This window comes from Triplophysa dalaica, chromosome 4, assembly GCF_015846415.1.
Source record: "Triplophysa dalaica isolate WHDGS20190420 chromosome 4, ASM1584641v1, whole genome shotgun sequence".
In the NCBI taxonomy this organism is placed as follows: domain Eukaryota; kingdom Metazoa; phylum Chordata; class Actinopteri; order Cypriniformes; family Nemacheilidae; genus Triplophysa; species Triplophysa dalaica.
This window is the reverse complement of record NC_079545.1, coordinates 28,163,857-28,177,968: the sequence shown is the minus strand read 5'-3', so window position 1 is coordinate 28,177,968 and position 14,112 is coordinate 28,163,857. Positions and strand designations below refer to the sequence as shown.

The 14,112-nt window shown below is 37.9% G+C and overlaps 1 protein-coding gene across 1 annotated transcript in view; it reads left to right on the top strand.

The window, feature by feature from the left end:
* Nucleotides 1–3,638: 3,638 nt before the first annotated feature.
* pdlim5a (PDZ and LIM domain 5a) overlaps nt 3,639–14,112 on the top strand; it is a 35,554-nt gene continuing 25,080 nt past the window's right edge. The window contains 3 exon segments of the mRNA XM_056747041.1: nt 3,639–3,731; nt 4,929–5,095; nt 14,031–14,112. The exon segment at nt 14,031–14,112 is cut by the window's right edge and continues 70 nt beyond it. Of these exon segments, the coding sequence (XP_056603019.1) occupies nt 4,997–5,095; nt 14,031–14,112 (181 nt within the window). The 5' untranslated portion in view covers nt 3,639–3,731; nt 4,929–4,996.

Genomic DNA, 14,112 nt, shown 5'->3' with positions numbered 1-14,112 from the left:
AAAGCTTTCTAGTGGTTTGTGACTATTTTAAACACTTTGTTTAGTTTCTGAAAGTACCTGTATTTCTTTGATGCTTCTATTCAAAGCCATTTACAGAGAAAAATAAAAGTTTGTTTCATGTCTCCATTAGCAAGAAATGGATGGATGCAGAAAGTCGTGGGAAACGTCACATGGCCCATGGCATCCGTAGTCTTATTGCAGGTAACATCCAGAGGGTTTTTTTAAAGCCCTTATAGGCCCTCAGTTTAAAAATGTATCGACAGATATATGATAATAAATGTTTTCTGTTTCCAATCGTTGTGTCTTAAGTCAGTCCACCTTTATAATCTATATGTGACCCTATACAACAAAACCAGTTTTATAGTAAATTTTTCGAAAATTTTGATTTTTACATAATCTGAAAGATGAATAAATTAGCGTTCTGTTTATGTATGAGTTGTTAGAGAATGATAATATCTGGCTGAGATACATCCGTTTAAAACTCTGGAATCTGAGAGTGCAAAATTATCAAAAAATTGAGAAAATGTCCTTTGAAGTTGTTAATCAGGGGCACTGTAGTAGGCCATCCATTCACATTTTTATATATATATTTAAGGTAGGAAATGTACAAAATATCTTCATGGAACACGATCTTTACCTAATATCCTAATGATTTTTTGCATAAAATAAAAATCGATAATTTCGACCCATTCAATGTATTTTAGTTTTTTACAAAAAAAGTTGCTGTGTAACTTAAGACTGGTTTTGTGATTCGGGGTCACATATTACACATCAGTCTAATGGTTATTTACTGTATTATTAATATAATATAGTGTGGTTTTACGACAATAGTTTTACCACAAATATGGGTCGATGGTGAGGCAACGGAAGATTAGTGATCACTATGGTTTTACTATAAATACTGTAGCTAAACATTATTATAGTTATTTATATAGTAAAGGCATGTGGTTCATTTTTGTTACGGCTATTCTTTATAATAAAATGGCCAATGTTTGTTTTTGAGACGGTTTTTGTTTTTCAAGTTCATTCGTCTGTCCGACAGAGGGCGCTGCAGCACCTCATTACATTCATGGGACCATCACTGCAGTTATAACATTCATACATAGTGACATTTACTGTTTTAATGATTCACTATTGAAAATATGTATAAGTTAAATGTCTTTTTTTGACCCGTCTAATAATATAAATAACATCTGGCGGCGAGATTGATTTTTAAACTTCGGTTAATGAGTACCCAACATTAAACTCATGTGTTCACTTGTCTCCCTCCCTCTTTCTACATTTAGCTGAACAGAAAATAGAAGGTTTTAAAGAGAGTAAAGTATTGATCCATGTTCTCGGTACAGATGCTTAAAATAGCGTCCTGTCTGTTCTGTGTTTACGTTGAATCGCACTTAGATTCTATAAACAAAAATGAACTTTTTTCCTTTGATTGTGTAAGATAAAATTCATTTCTGGTTTATTTTACAATTATATTAGAATCACAGAAGTTATGCAATATACAGGCTACATAGTACCAAATATAAAAAATGTGTGGTCGCGCCATCACTCATGACGTCACCGGCGGAGGGAACATAAACCCCGCAGCGCAGCGGCGACTGCGCAGACACACGCAGATACAGACGCAGACGGAACGAAGCTCGTTCTTGCAGCCTTTTTCATAAAGGTAGGCGACTCGTATGTCTTAAAGAAATAAAGAAATTGTAAAAATGTTTCCGAAGATTTCAAACAAGTTGACATGTCGGCAAACAGGTTTTTGTCAAATGATGAGAGTTCTTACAATAAGAAGTTGTTTTTGGTGTTGATTTGCTAGAAATACTTATTTAAAAATATATAAGTGTAAAAGCAGTTAAATGTACGCAATGCTCAGCGTAGGTCGAAGGTTAAACTTTTGTTTAAATTTTTCTAACGATTTTCAAACTTCTAAAGAAATCGTAATTATACCGTCGAGCATCGCTACAGAAAACAAACGTGTTATTGGACGTTTGCCTCAAAAACGTACTGAAACAGGCTTTGTGATAAACCTGTCATAAAAAACGAATGAACGCATCAGTGAAAGCAGTTCTCATTTGTCTGGGGCTCATATAAGAGTTTTATTGTGGTCTCAGGGTGACCCATATGGACAGTGGGGGGATGTCATGTATGTTATTATGCCAGTTGGGACGGGTGTCTACCCTCACCCCCTCTAACCCCCTCCTTACAACCCCACACCACATTAACAGAATCAGCAGAAAATAAAAGTACACGAACAGCATCAATTACTCACATATGAAAATAAAGTGAATATCTGAATATTTAATAACTGTGATTTAAACAGAACTCTTTGTCTACTGGAAGCATTTGACATGACTGAATATAGCATTACATCAACTCACATGTCACCGGTGTTGTGTTTGGAGAACGGTTTGTTTTGTGAACTTGACTTTGAGATGATGTGTGCGCTTCAGATGAGCACTTGTGTAGCTGTTTGTCTGGTGTGCTGGTGTCCAGACAGATTGGGATTAAATGAGATTAGTGTCCTGGACAGCCCAGCACCAGAAGGTCTGTGTGTTTGACTTTTGGGATTCAGAATGAAATTTGATATTATGGAAAATATTTTAGCAGTATCTAATGTTTTGTGAAAGATTCTGGTTTTCTGATGTGTTTTAGAAGAACACACACGCACACACACACACACAAAAGAGGCACCTAATCTGACAGCTATTATGAGCGAGCGCACACGTGTATTGTTCTCTCTTTGGTCTCAGCTGTTTCTACTGAACCCTAAAGCTACTGCGTGTGTGTGTGTGTGTGTGTGTGTGTGGACTGTTTTCTCTTTATGTGCACACTTTCTGAAGGTTGATATTGCTCAGCTGTCACTCATTCATGGCTCAGGAGAATTGATGACGTTCTCAATTGTGTCTCATCTAAGTATCAAGAGTCTCAGATGTTTCTCAGAAAACGAATCAAGTGTAAACACATGAAGAGTCTGGAGGTGTAAATGAACGAGGTGAAATCATCTGGATTTGAGTAAATGTCATGAGAAATGTTGTCTCTTGTCAAACTCACATGACGACACATTTCTCAGATTTCTGATTCTTTTTCTCAGGAGAAATATCTGAGAGGCACATGAGAATTATGCAAAAGTTTCACTTCGCTCTCGTTTTGAATCTCATTGACGTCAGTGAGAAATAACTGCGATGTTAAAGAGATCTGATGTTGTTCTGATGGGTGTCTGATGATGTTTTTCCCCCGATTGTTCACGTGACTCGTGTGCCGTTGTGAAGAGCCGTGTTCCACAACAAATCATCAGCATAGTTTGGTTTGTTTCTCTCTGTTGGATGATGTTCGTGTGAAGAGTTAAAAGCACGATGATGACGGTACAGATGAAGTATGAATGTCATTGTTTGCTGTAGTCATGTTGATTTTTTCCTGTTGGAAACTATGATCCGTGCACAGAGACTCCGCCGCTCATCTAATCCAACAGCGCTTTGATTTAGATTCTGGTGACATTACAGTGAGTTCTTACTTAATGTTGGCCAGCATGATGAGGGTCTGTTCCTAAAATATCAGGGTGTAAGCCTACACACACCTCCTCACACACAGACACACACCCCCTCACACACACACACAGATATAAATGAACAGATCTCAGTCTCTGTGAATCACTTTGTGCTCTCAGACCTTCAGAGCTGCTGTCGTCTGTTCTTCAGACTCGAGTGGACACTTGTGTTTCACTGACGCTTCTGAAGGTAAATCTCATTCATCTGTTTCTGTTGCTGCGATATTCTGATAAAAATGCTGAATGTTTACTTGGACATCTGCATATTAAACATGATTCAGGAGCTTTTGTGAATGCGTCGCATGTCACTGATATGAGAGCATTATGTGGTAAATGATGTTTAACTTGTGTGGCGCTATGGATAAAATCATCTGCTTAATAAATACAAACTGTGTGGCCACATGAAATAAATAGTGTTGTTTTCTGTAGTATTTACTAAAGTCAACTGTAGAATTAACTAGAGTGGGTTAATAAGCTGTAGTAAATATTGTCGTATGTTTTCATTTTGACTCTAGTAGGGATAAAAAAACTTTAGTTTTACTATGATTTACTATGGTGAGTGAATACTATATATACAGTGTTTGAAATCTGTTCAGGACACCTTAGCAGCCACAATGAAACACCCTCAACATCCTAGATCTGAAGAAATGCTTCTAAATATTAAGCTTACTGAATCTCTCTCTCTCTCTATTAGTCTCTCCCTCTCTCTCTCCATCCCTCTCTCCATCTCTCTCTCTCTCTCTCTCTCTCTCTCTATTAGTCTCTCCCTCTCTCTCTCCATCCCTCTCTCCATCTCTCTCTCTCTCTATTAGTCTCTCCATCTCTCTCTCTCTCTCTCTCTCTCTCTCTCTCTCTATTAGTCTCTCCCTCTCTCTCTCCATCCCTCTCTCCATCTCTCTCTCTCTCTATCCGTTTCTCGATCTCTCCATCCCTCTCTCGCTCTCTTTTTTTCTTTCTTTCTCTCTCTCTCTCTATCCATCTCTTCATCCCTCTCTCTTTTTTCTTTTAATATTTAATTATTGTTTTATGTTAATGTGACTGTAAATAAAAGAGATGTAAAAGTCAAAGTCTCTCTCTCAATTTCAATTTAAGTGTGTTTTTATGACAAAATTTACATTATTATTGCCAAAGCATTTGCAGTACAATTAGTGCAAGTATGTGTACAAACAAAAAGAAAGATTGTTATAGTAATAATATAAAATAAAATGTGATGTATGTAGTCCAACTTAAAGTGGTTTATAATATGTGTAAATATACAGATACCGAAATAGATTTTAGTTTTAACAAAGATTTACAAAAGCAAAATATACATTTAAGTAGCAGAATCAATGGATTTAATAATATAATGTTCTCTCTCTCTCTCTCTCTCTCTCTCTCTCTCTCTCAGTTGTTCCAGAGTGTTCTGCGTTGAGTTTATAAGTCTGTGACGCGGCGTGTATTTGATATCAAACAGATATGAGCAGTAACTACAGCGTGGCGTTAAAGGGTCCGGCCCCCTGGGGCTTCAGACTGCAGGGGGGGAAAGATTTTAACATCCCCCTCGCCATCTCACGGGTGAGTTCAAACACACACACACGTTCAACATGAGAATTACCATCTGTGATCTGTGTTGTCTGGGATATACACACACCATCTGTGCCACCGTCAGAAAGGATGTTTTGGGTGATTTGCATTACTTAAAGGATGGTGGTTGACAGCGTGACCTCAGATGTTTAATCTGTCAACAACCCGGCACTTACACTGTGAAGTAAAGCAACAAGAAAATCAGCTCCAAGACTTTTTTCAGTGTGTGTTAGAGTTACAAGTGTTTTTTAATGCGTTTAATTTGTGCATGATTCAATACAGCTGCAGAATACAGCATTTTAGTTTTGTCTATATTCAGCTTTTCCTCATGTATTGCATGTCATTTCAATAGAAACAAATCTCAGAAATGATATAAAGTCACTCAACATCAATGTGATGGACTGATAGACTGCAAAGACGCATCACAATCTTATTTCTTATTCCTATTCCCAAAATAAATGTGTTAAAGATACATATAAAGATGTGTTCATTGCACTATTTAAGATCTGCAAACATCACTTTCGTTCGGTTTGTCCCATTTTTACAACTCAAAACAAGAACCTCACCGTTTTTATTTGGAATTTGGCGAAATGTTGTCACTAGTTCAAAGAATGACACAAAAATAATTATTTGACTTAAATGTTTAGGTCTACCTATAAAAAGTAAATATAGTAAAGCTGAAAATAGCGGATTTTTGAAGCGGTCTCTTCATGTTTTGTCATGGCTGTATGCAAAACAATAACTTTTTTATAAGCAATAAATGCACTTTACGTGATTTTAAGAGAGACTGTAATGTGTAATTATTAAAATGTTCTTTACTTTAGAACTTAAATTATTATTATTTTATAAGAGGTTGTCTAATAAATTGTACAAAAATGTCTCTTTTATTAGGCTACTTGCCAAATATCTCTCTGTCTGTTAAGTGATCTGTGTAACCTTTGCTTAGCACCTGTTCATGCCTTTTATTTCTTACTGAGTCTTCCTCTCTCTCTCTCTCTCTCTCTCTCACACACACACACACACACACACATACACACACTCGGACATATACACACACACATACAAAGAGAGCCTCTCTCAATCAAGATTCAAAAAAGCTTTTTTTTGCATGATAAAACACATGTTTGCATTGCAGACGCACAGAACAATTTAATATAAAGCTGCACAAATACAGATTATGATAAAAATAAAATAAAAGTACAAAGCATCTATATATACATATATATATACAATATAAAGAGAAAAAGAGAAAAGTATTGATGACAGTTCTCAGTGAGGGTGACATGTTCCAATCATAGTGTCAGTGTTGTGTTGTGTTGTGTTGTGTTGTGCTGCTTGTTCTTTGGTCGTGGCAGGACTTGACATATCTTGCAGCAGGTTTGAGCTTCTTGACTTTTCTCCCAGTATGTATGAGATCTTGTCCTTTTGTTGAAACTGGTCAAAGTCTTTGTGTAAGTTTGTAAACTGGGGGAAGAATGTTTCTCTGATGTGTGTGTAGTTGGGACAGGAGAGGAGAAAGTGCAGCTCTGTTTCCACTTGATTGTGTGTGCATTGTGGAGTCTCTCTCTCTCTCTCTCTCTCTCTCTCACACACACACACTCTGAAATGCTCTTATGTCACAAACGCTCCTGCTTTGCCAGTGTATGACAGATATTCTCACAAAGCCATCTGGCAGAGGAGAGATGTAAATGACTCTCTGGTTGATTTTCCTTACCCCCCCTCCCCTCCTCCAGCGGGCTGCTCCATCTTTCAGCCGTGACACGCTCGTTCCCCCTTTCATTAGTGATCTTTCATTGTTAATGAACTCTCTCGTGTTTGTTACAGTACAACACATGTTACATTTGTTACACTAGAGTCAGCCAATCAGATTAGTGCTTGATTGATAAACAAAGTGCATACTCTTTGCTGTCTGTTTTTTTGTGCACTTTACTGATCTGATATCTGTCTGATGAGATCCACACAAACAGTCATGAAGTGTAAAAATAACCAGAGATGGATACAGACGTGGAGCCAGCGATGAAGTTTTATCAGTTCAATGAGCTCTCTCTCTCTCTCTCTCTCTCTCTCTCTCTCTCTCGCTCTCGCTCTCTCTCTCTCTCTCTTATAGACGTTACTGGCACTTCATAAAAGTAAAACGTCTCAGTGAAGTCTAATTTCAGTTTTGGACACATCGTCCATCTCACTGTTCTTTATTTGAAATGAAGGATCTTGTAAGGTGATGCTGGACCTTTAGCAGAGACGTTCTGTCTTTTATTTCTCATGACATCATCCCAAATGTGTGTGTGTGATAAGTGTTTGGTGGAATGAAAAGATAGATAAAGAATGTTCCAGTTCATGTGCTGGTAAAATGAGCTGCTTTCTCAGAGGTCCTGTGCTGGCAGTCCAGTGTTTCAGATCCGAGGATTATCCGCAGCTCATCATCTGAGTTGCAGATGTGATATTTCTCCTGATGTTTTATCTCATCTGTTCAGAGGGAGTGTGTTGGGTTTGGATCTGAAGCGGTCTGTGATGTGAAAAGTGGAAGTTTGGCAGATTCGAGATGTTTCTGAATAGGCTGGCAGCGGACTTTAACACAGATGTAATATCTTAAGTTTGGGTTTATGATGGGATTTAATATGTGGGTTTGGTCTAAACGGGACTTTATGGGCCTGTGGTCTGGCGCTCTCGCCTTGTTTTGGTCCGTGTCAATTTTCCAGCTTCTGTTTATTTTGGATTGATTGTTTTTACTGTTATTTTTTGTGACTGAATCTTTGTGTGCATATATCATATTCCGTGAATTGTATTTGCGTATAAAACACAAATTTTAAAAACATTTTGCTAACATGCTGTTCTTTAATGAAAACATTATTTCTGGTTCAGTTAATAAAAAATGTGCTTCATGGGGTAACACACACATAAAATAATACACACACATAAAAACACACAACGCGGACACACACCCCCGGACACACAACGCGGACACACACACGCGGACACACATTTACTCAGCACGCAGACACACACGCGCAAACACACACACACCACCCGGACACACGCGCACGCACACATGCAAACAGCACACACACAGAAACACCAGGCGTACACCCAAACACCACATGCACGCGCTCGCGTACACACAAACAGTACACACACAAACACACACCACACGGACACACACACATGAACACACACCACGCGCACACACAAACACACACCACACGGACACACACACATGAACACACACCACGCGCACACACAAACACACACCACGTGGACAAACACACATGAACACACACTACGTGCACACACAAACAGACACACTTGCTCGAAAAATGTAACATTGTTTCTGCAATGTTTAAACAATAGTTGTAAATTCTCTCACTCATGATATGACAGATTGTTTTGGATGACGTCTGCACACAGGATTAGTTATGATTGGCAGAAACACACGCACCGACACACACACGCCATTGTAAGTGTGTTTTTACGAGTATTCGCAGTTTATGTGCATTTAGAGTAAAGTTAATGAGTTTAATGAGTAATGTGAGGGATATTTATACAGTTGAATGGGCTTTTTGTTCTCTCTTCACCCAGCAACCATATAACATCTCTCAGAAACTCTGAAATCACTGATGCTGGATCAGCAGACCGTGTGTGCGCGCTATGACATTACAGTTAAAACTACAGTTCACCTACAATAATATTTCTGTCATCGTTTATTCTCTATCATGCACGGTTGTAAATCTTTATATGAGTTTTTCTTCAGTGGAACACGAAAGAAGATATTTTGAGAAATGGAATGCAAGTCGATGGAATTCAGTGGCATTAGACAATAAACATTCTTCAAAATATCTTCTCTCGTGTTCTGAAGAAGAAAGAAAGTCACACAGGTTTAAATTTACATGAGGGTGAATAAATGGTGGAATGATTTTCATTTTTGGCTGAAGTATACCTTCAACACTTGTTATATTGCATCTTAGGTCATTCAGTTTTAGTTTTTGATGTTTGGGTAAAAAGATAGAAAAGACTTTAGCTTTGCTTTGGCTCTTATTTTAAGACCTCCCTCCCTCTCACAATGGCATTCATCATTATAAAATGAAATCAAAATCAAAGATCTCATTTGCATAAGGTTAATCTTCTGGACACGCCCGCTTTACACAATAACTCCCGATTGCACCATGTGATGGATTTACATTGATGTACAGTATGTGTGTGTTAGATGGTAAACATGGTTTCACTATAGCATAAATCCTGTGATCTACAAGTGCACATGTTTCTAATAAACATCAAGACTTTTGATCCATCACAATTCATTTTACTTTAGCTTGACCTGCCAGACTGAAGCCATGCGGATCTGTTCTCACGTTTGTCATCACAGATGTTTGAGTTTCTCTTCCTGAAATGACTTTGAAATGTAAAGCGTTTGTGCGGGGGCACTGTGTTGAATTTCTGCTTTATCTTCCTTTTGAATGATGGTGGATTATTTCCATCTTTTGACTATTTGAATGATTGACAAATGAAACTTTAAACTGTAGAGTTTTGGAACAAAGATCTGAAGTCTCTGTGTCCAGGTGCCAAAGAAGGGAGGTCAGGTGGCAAAAGAAGGGAGGCTGGTTGGCAAAGAAGGGAGGTCGGGTGGCAAAGCAGGGAGGTCGGGTGGCAAAGCAGGGAGGTCGGGTGGCAAAGCAGGGAGGTCGGGTGGCAAAGAAGGGAGGTCGGGTGGCAAAGAAGGGAGGTCGGGTGGCAAAGAAGGGAGGTCCGGGGGCAAAAAGGGGAGGTCTGGTGGCAAAGCAGGGAGGTCGGGTGGCAAAGAAGGGAGGTCGGGTGGCAAAGAAGGGAGGTCGGGTGGCAAAGAAGGGAGGTCCGGGGGCAAAAAGGGGAGGTCGGGGGGCAAAAAAGGGAGGTCGGGTTCCTTTGACCAGGATTGAATGTAGCGTCTGAATCAAACCGGTGTTCAGATGTCACGTGAATATGATTTTGTACTTTATTTTAGTATTTTATGAAGTGGCTGTTTTGTATGATGCAGATCGTACTCATGTGTGCAATAAACGTAAAACTGAAGCCACATTCCTTTACCACACCACCAGTTGTGCTAAAGCGTATTGTAATAAAACAGACGAATGAGATTGTGTTCTCACATCACAGAACATCTATGACACCTTTCAAGAGTCCAAACACTAAACATGTACACAACACTCACAGAATTCCAATTGATCCGCTCATTTAACTTCCATTTCTCTTCTTTAAACCGTCTTTCGTACACTTCAGTTGTTCAGATGTGTGTTTATCGTGTGTGTTTGTGTTTACGATGGTGTTGTTGTGTGCACATCTCGACTAAATCAAAGACTAACATGCCAGATCTTCTGGAGTTCATTAATGAGACGCTTTTACAATTGCTCAAAAACAAACTCGAAACACATGTTTGTCACACAATTATTTGTTTCCACCTCTAAATTGGCTTTAGTTTAACTGCGGCGTGGTGATAAACAGCATCCGTGTTGCTGATTTTGTGCGGTAATTGTTGTCACATGCTGCGTGTGTGTTATTTGTGTATTCTCCAGTGGAAACCGAAGTGAAGTCAGGAATCAAACATCGTGTGAATCTGTTCTTCTGAATGTAAATGATGGCTCGCTGATAAAATGGTAACGGTATCGACGATACACATATATATAGAGCTCCAAACTTAATGTTTATGTAATTTGTTGCATAACCATAACAATCCATGCGCAGTCACTAGATCACAAATAGTCCGCGTTTGCAACCTGCAAGTTTTGAGAGAACATTAGTCATGATCAGTGTTCCAATTTTGTCAAGGCTCTTGGGGGGGCCCTAACCAGCCCTAAAAAAGAAACGTCCTTAAAATGTTGATAATCCATTAAAAGAGATCTACATGACGGAGAGATAGAATTATTTATTTCTTTATTTTTTTGCAGTGACTTTGGTATCGATCTTGCTGTTGATTCTTTCATTTTGCATTGTACATTTTTTACAAATATAAAAGAATCTTCAGATTTTGCCACTAGGTTTTTGTCTTTTCGCTCATTGTAAAATCTCTTATACTGATTGATAGCAATGAGAATAGCACGTTTTTCAAATTTTATGTTAATATGTTATAATATTCCCTGTCTTTTTATTTTACTTTATTTATTTTCTTGTCTTTTGAATCTTGTTCTTTATATTATTGCAATAAAGTGCTACACTCTTTTTTGGGAATATTAATGAAAATAATTTTTCATGAAAAACCAAGGGACCCCCCAAGCTCATTATTTTACACCCTTAAGGCTTATGTGGGGTCCCACGTTTCCTCTGACATATGATCGCATACACACGGACACAGAACAAAGTTCTCTTTCACGTCTTTTTAGCTATTTATCTGTAAAATGCACACAAGGTTTGGCCAAAAACTCCCAATGTTCACATAAACAGTGGCTAATGTTTCTAAGTGAAGTTAAGACTTAAAGGCCCAGTGAAATAAAAAATGACTGGCTTATTTTATCATGAAATATTGCAGTGTTTATTGAAAATAGTTTATCAATGTGGGACATTCTTTTTTCAAAATTCATGTGCCCTCATCTTTAGTTAAAATCTGTATGTACTTCCTTCCTGTAATGACTATCCATTACAACCCCTCCAATATTTCAACATGAAAATCATAGTAGATCAAATAAAAAATATGTAGAATTACTTTATTTTGTGAAAATAATTTTGTTCCTAATCAAATATGAGTTTGTCACTATAAATTAGACAAAAAATTCTCCCCCTCATTGAACCGATTGTTAACGCCCAACCAATGAGTCGCACTTTCACCAAAACAACGCGAGTGGTGTTTGAATGGGAGAGCACACGGGTAACTTAACGTACGCCAAAAATGAAGAGAAGCGCTGCACAGCGGACTATATTTAACTGCTGGTCAGAGAGGGATGCAAAAAATAATAAAGCATTTACTGAGAATGAGGTATGAGAATATTGTGTAATAATAGCTAGTACACACCATATATGTTAGCTAGCTAATCCATTGCAATGTATTTAGCTATAACTATCAGTATAACAAGTTACCAAAGCAGCCATCTGTTTTATTAGTTCATTTTTCAATAGTGTCTGTAATTATCAATGACAAAAGTATTCACATTGATTTCACATTTGTTTTCTTCCTAAAATAATCTGACTTTTTAACGAATTGGATGAATGAATAATTTAAGTGTCTAACTCATTAAAACCGTGAATCGCTGCCGCCTACTGGCGCTTTCAATACTTAATTTCTTTCTTTTTATAATCTCTTCTATGTTAGAATTTTATGAATGAAGATTATACACGAATTTCATAACGTTATGAGGTGTATAAGCTCTTAACAAGTTTTTTTAACAGATTCGAGGTAAATATAGCAGATAGATAGATAGATAGAAATAAATTATCTAATAACAATACACATTAAATAAAATAACTGCCATAAAATAACAGGCAGCACACAACCCCAGATAGCACACGTACGTCTGCAAGATGTCTGTTAAAGATCACTTCGTCTGGAAAGCATCTGCTGTTTACTAACGTCATCTGATAGACATCTATAAGATGTCAGTTTAACATACATTCTAAATCATTACATCTTAAAGACATCTTCTAACAGGAAACGTCCTAAAGACGTATTGCAGATGAGCAAACACTCAAAAAAATACGTCTTCCAGATGTAATTACACACACATCAAATAGACATCTCCGTGATGTTCGTGTGCTATCTGGGACGTTCAACCCCCCAATGTTCAAACCAAATCTACGCCCTTGGGCGGAGCATCCGTTAACTCCTCCCCTTCGACTGTCAGACTGATGGCAATTCCATTTCAAGTCGCAACTTCTATTTCTACACATCAAATCGCTAAGAAAGACGAAAATGACTGAAATACGGAAGTATGAACGATCAGAACATCCGGTTCACGGGGACTTTAACAGTGGATGTGTATTAGCATTAGCATTAGCTCTTAAAGTGACAGTATCCTAATTAACCTGATGCTGTCCAAATAAAAGTCTATTTTTTACCAAAACACTTCACGGTAATACAGTTCAAATTGGGAAATGTAAGTAAGACTATAAAATCTATCAATAATTATCGCTATCCCATGATATGAAACATTGAATAGATGATAGATTTTGCGTGTTTGTGTCCAGGTCTTTTTTGCATGAAAGTTTTCCTTCTTGGTGCAGAAACAGCACTTTTAACAGAGACGTCTCAGATTTTGTTTTAAAGACACACATGAAACTGAACATCTGAGTTTGACAGCTCAGAGTTTGTGTTTATAAAAGCTGAAGTCCTTCAAGAGGTGCTCAGATCTCAAGCTTGTCGTTTTTAGAGTTATCTTTATTTGATTTGTTTGAATTGGCCCGAGTGCCCGTCTCAGGTTTATAGGAACATCCGTTGTGACATTCACATCACTTGAACTAAAGGTGAACTCATCACATGAGTGATGTGAGTTGTTTGCTGTAGGAAGCTGTTGTAAATTCTCTCTCTCTCTTTGAAGTCAATCTTTACGTGACTCGTCCCGCTCTTCTTGTTTCCCAGAGCTTTCGTAGTAAAACTTGAAGTTCGGCGACTGCGTCTGGTGTCTTTTATTTGAATTCCTCCGTGCTTTTCGGTTTGTGTTTCTATCCATGTAAGGCCAGAAACGCAACTTTGTTTGACTTATTTTGAGTCTTATCTCACATCTCATTTCAGTAAATATTCGCTTTGGTAAATATTTTGATGGAGTGTTTTGGTTTGATCATTTTAATGACCCAAAATCAATTGAGTTTTGATGTATTGATTTAATAATGACATAGGATGAATTGTGCCAATATTTTCAAATGGATAACATCAGAATTTAAAGTTGAATTTGAAATATAATTGAAATTATTTCTGTGCCTCTTTAGAAGTATATAGAGGGATGTGTTCATCTGTTTTTCATCGGTGTTGTTTCAGATGATGGACGGAGGAAAGGCAGCGAAGGCTGGAATATCTGTGGGAGATCTGGTGTTGTCCATCGATGGCATCCGTACTGACG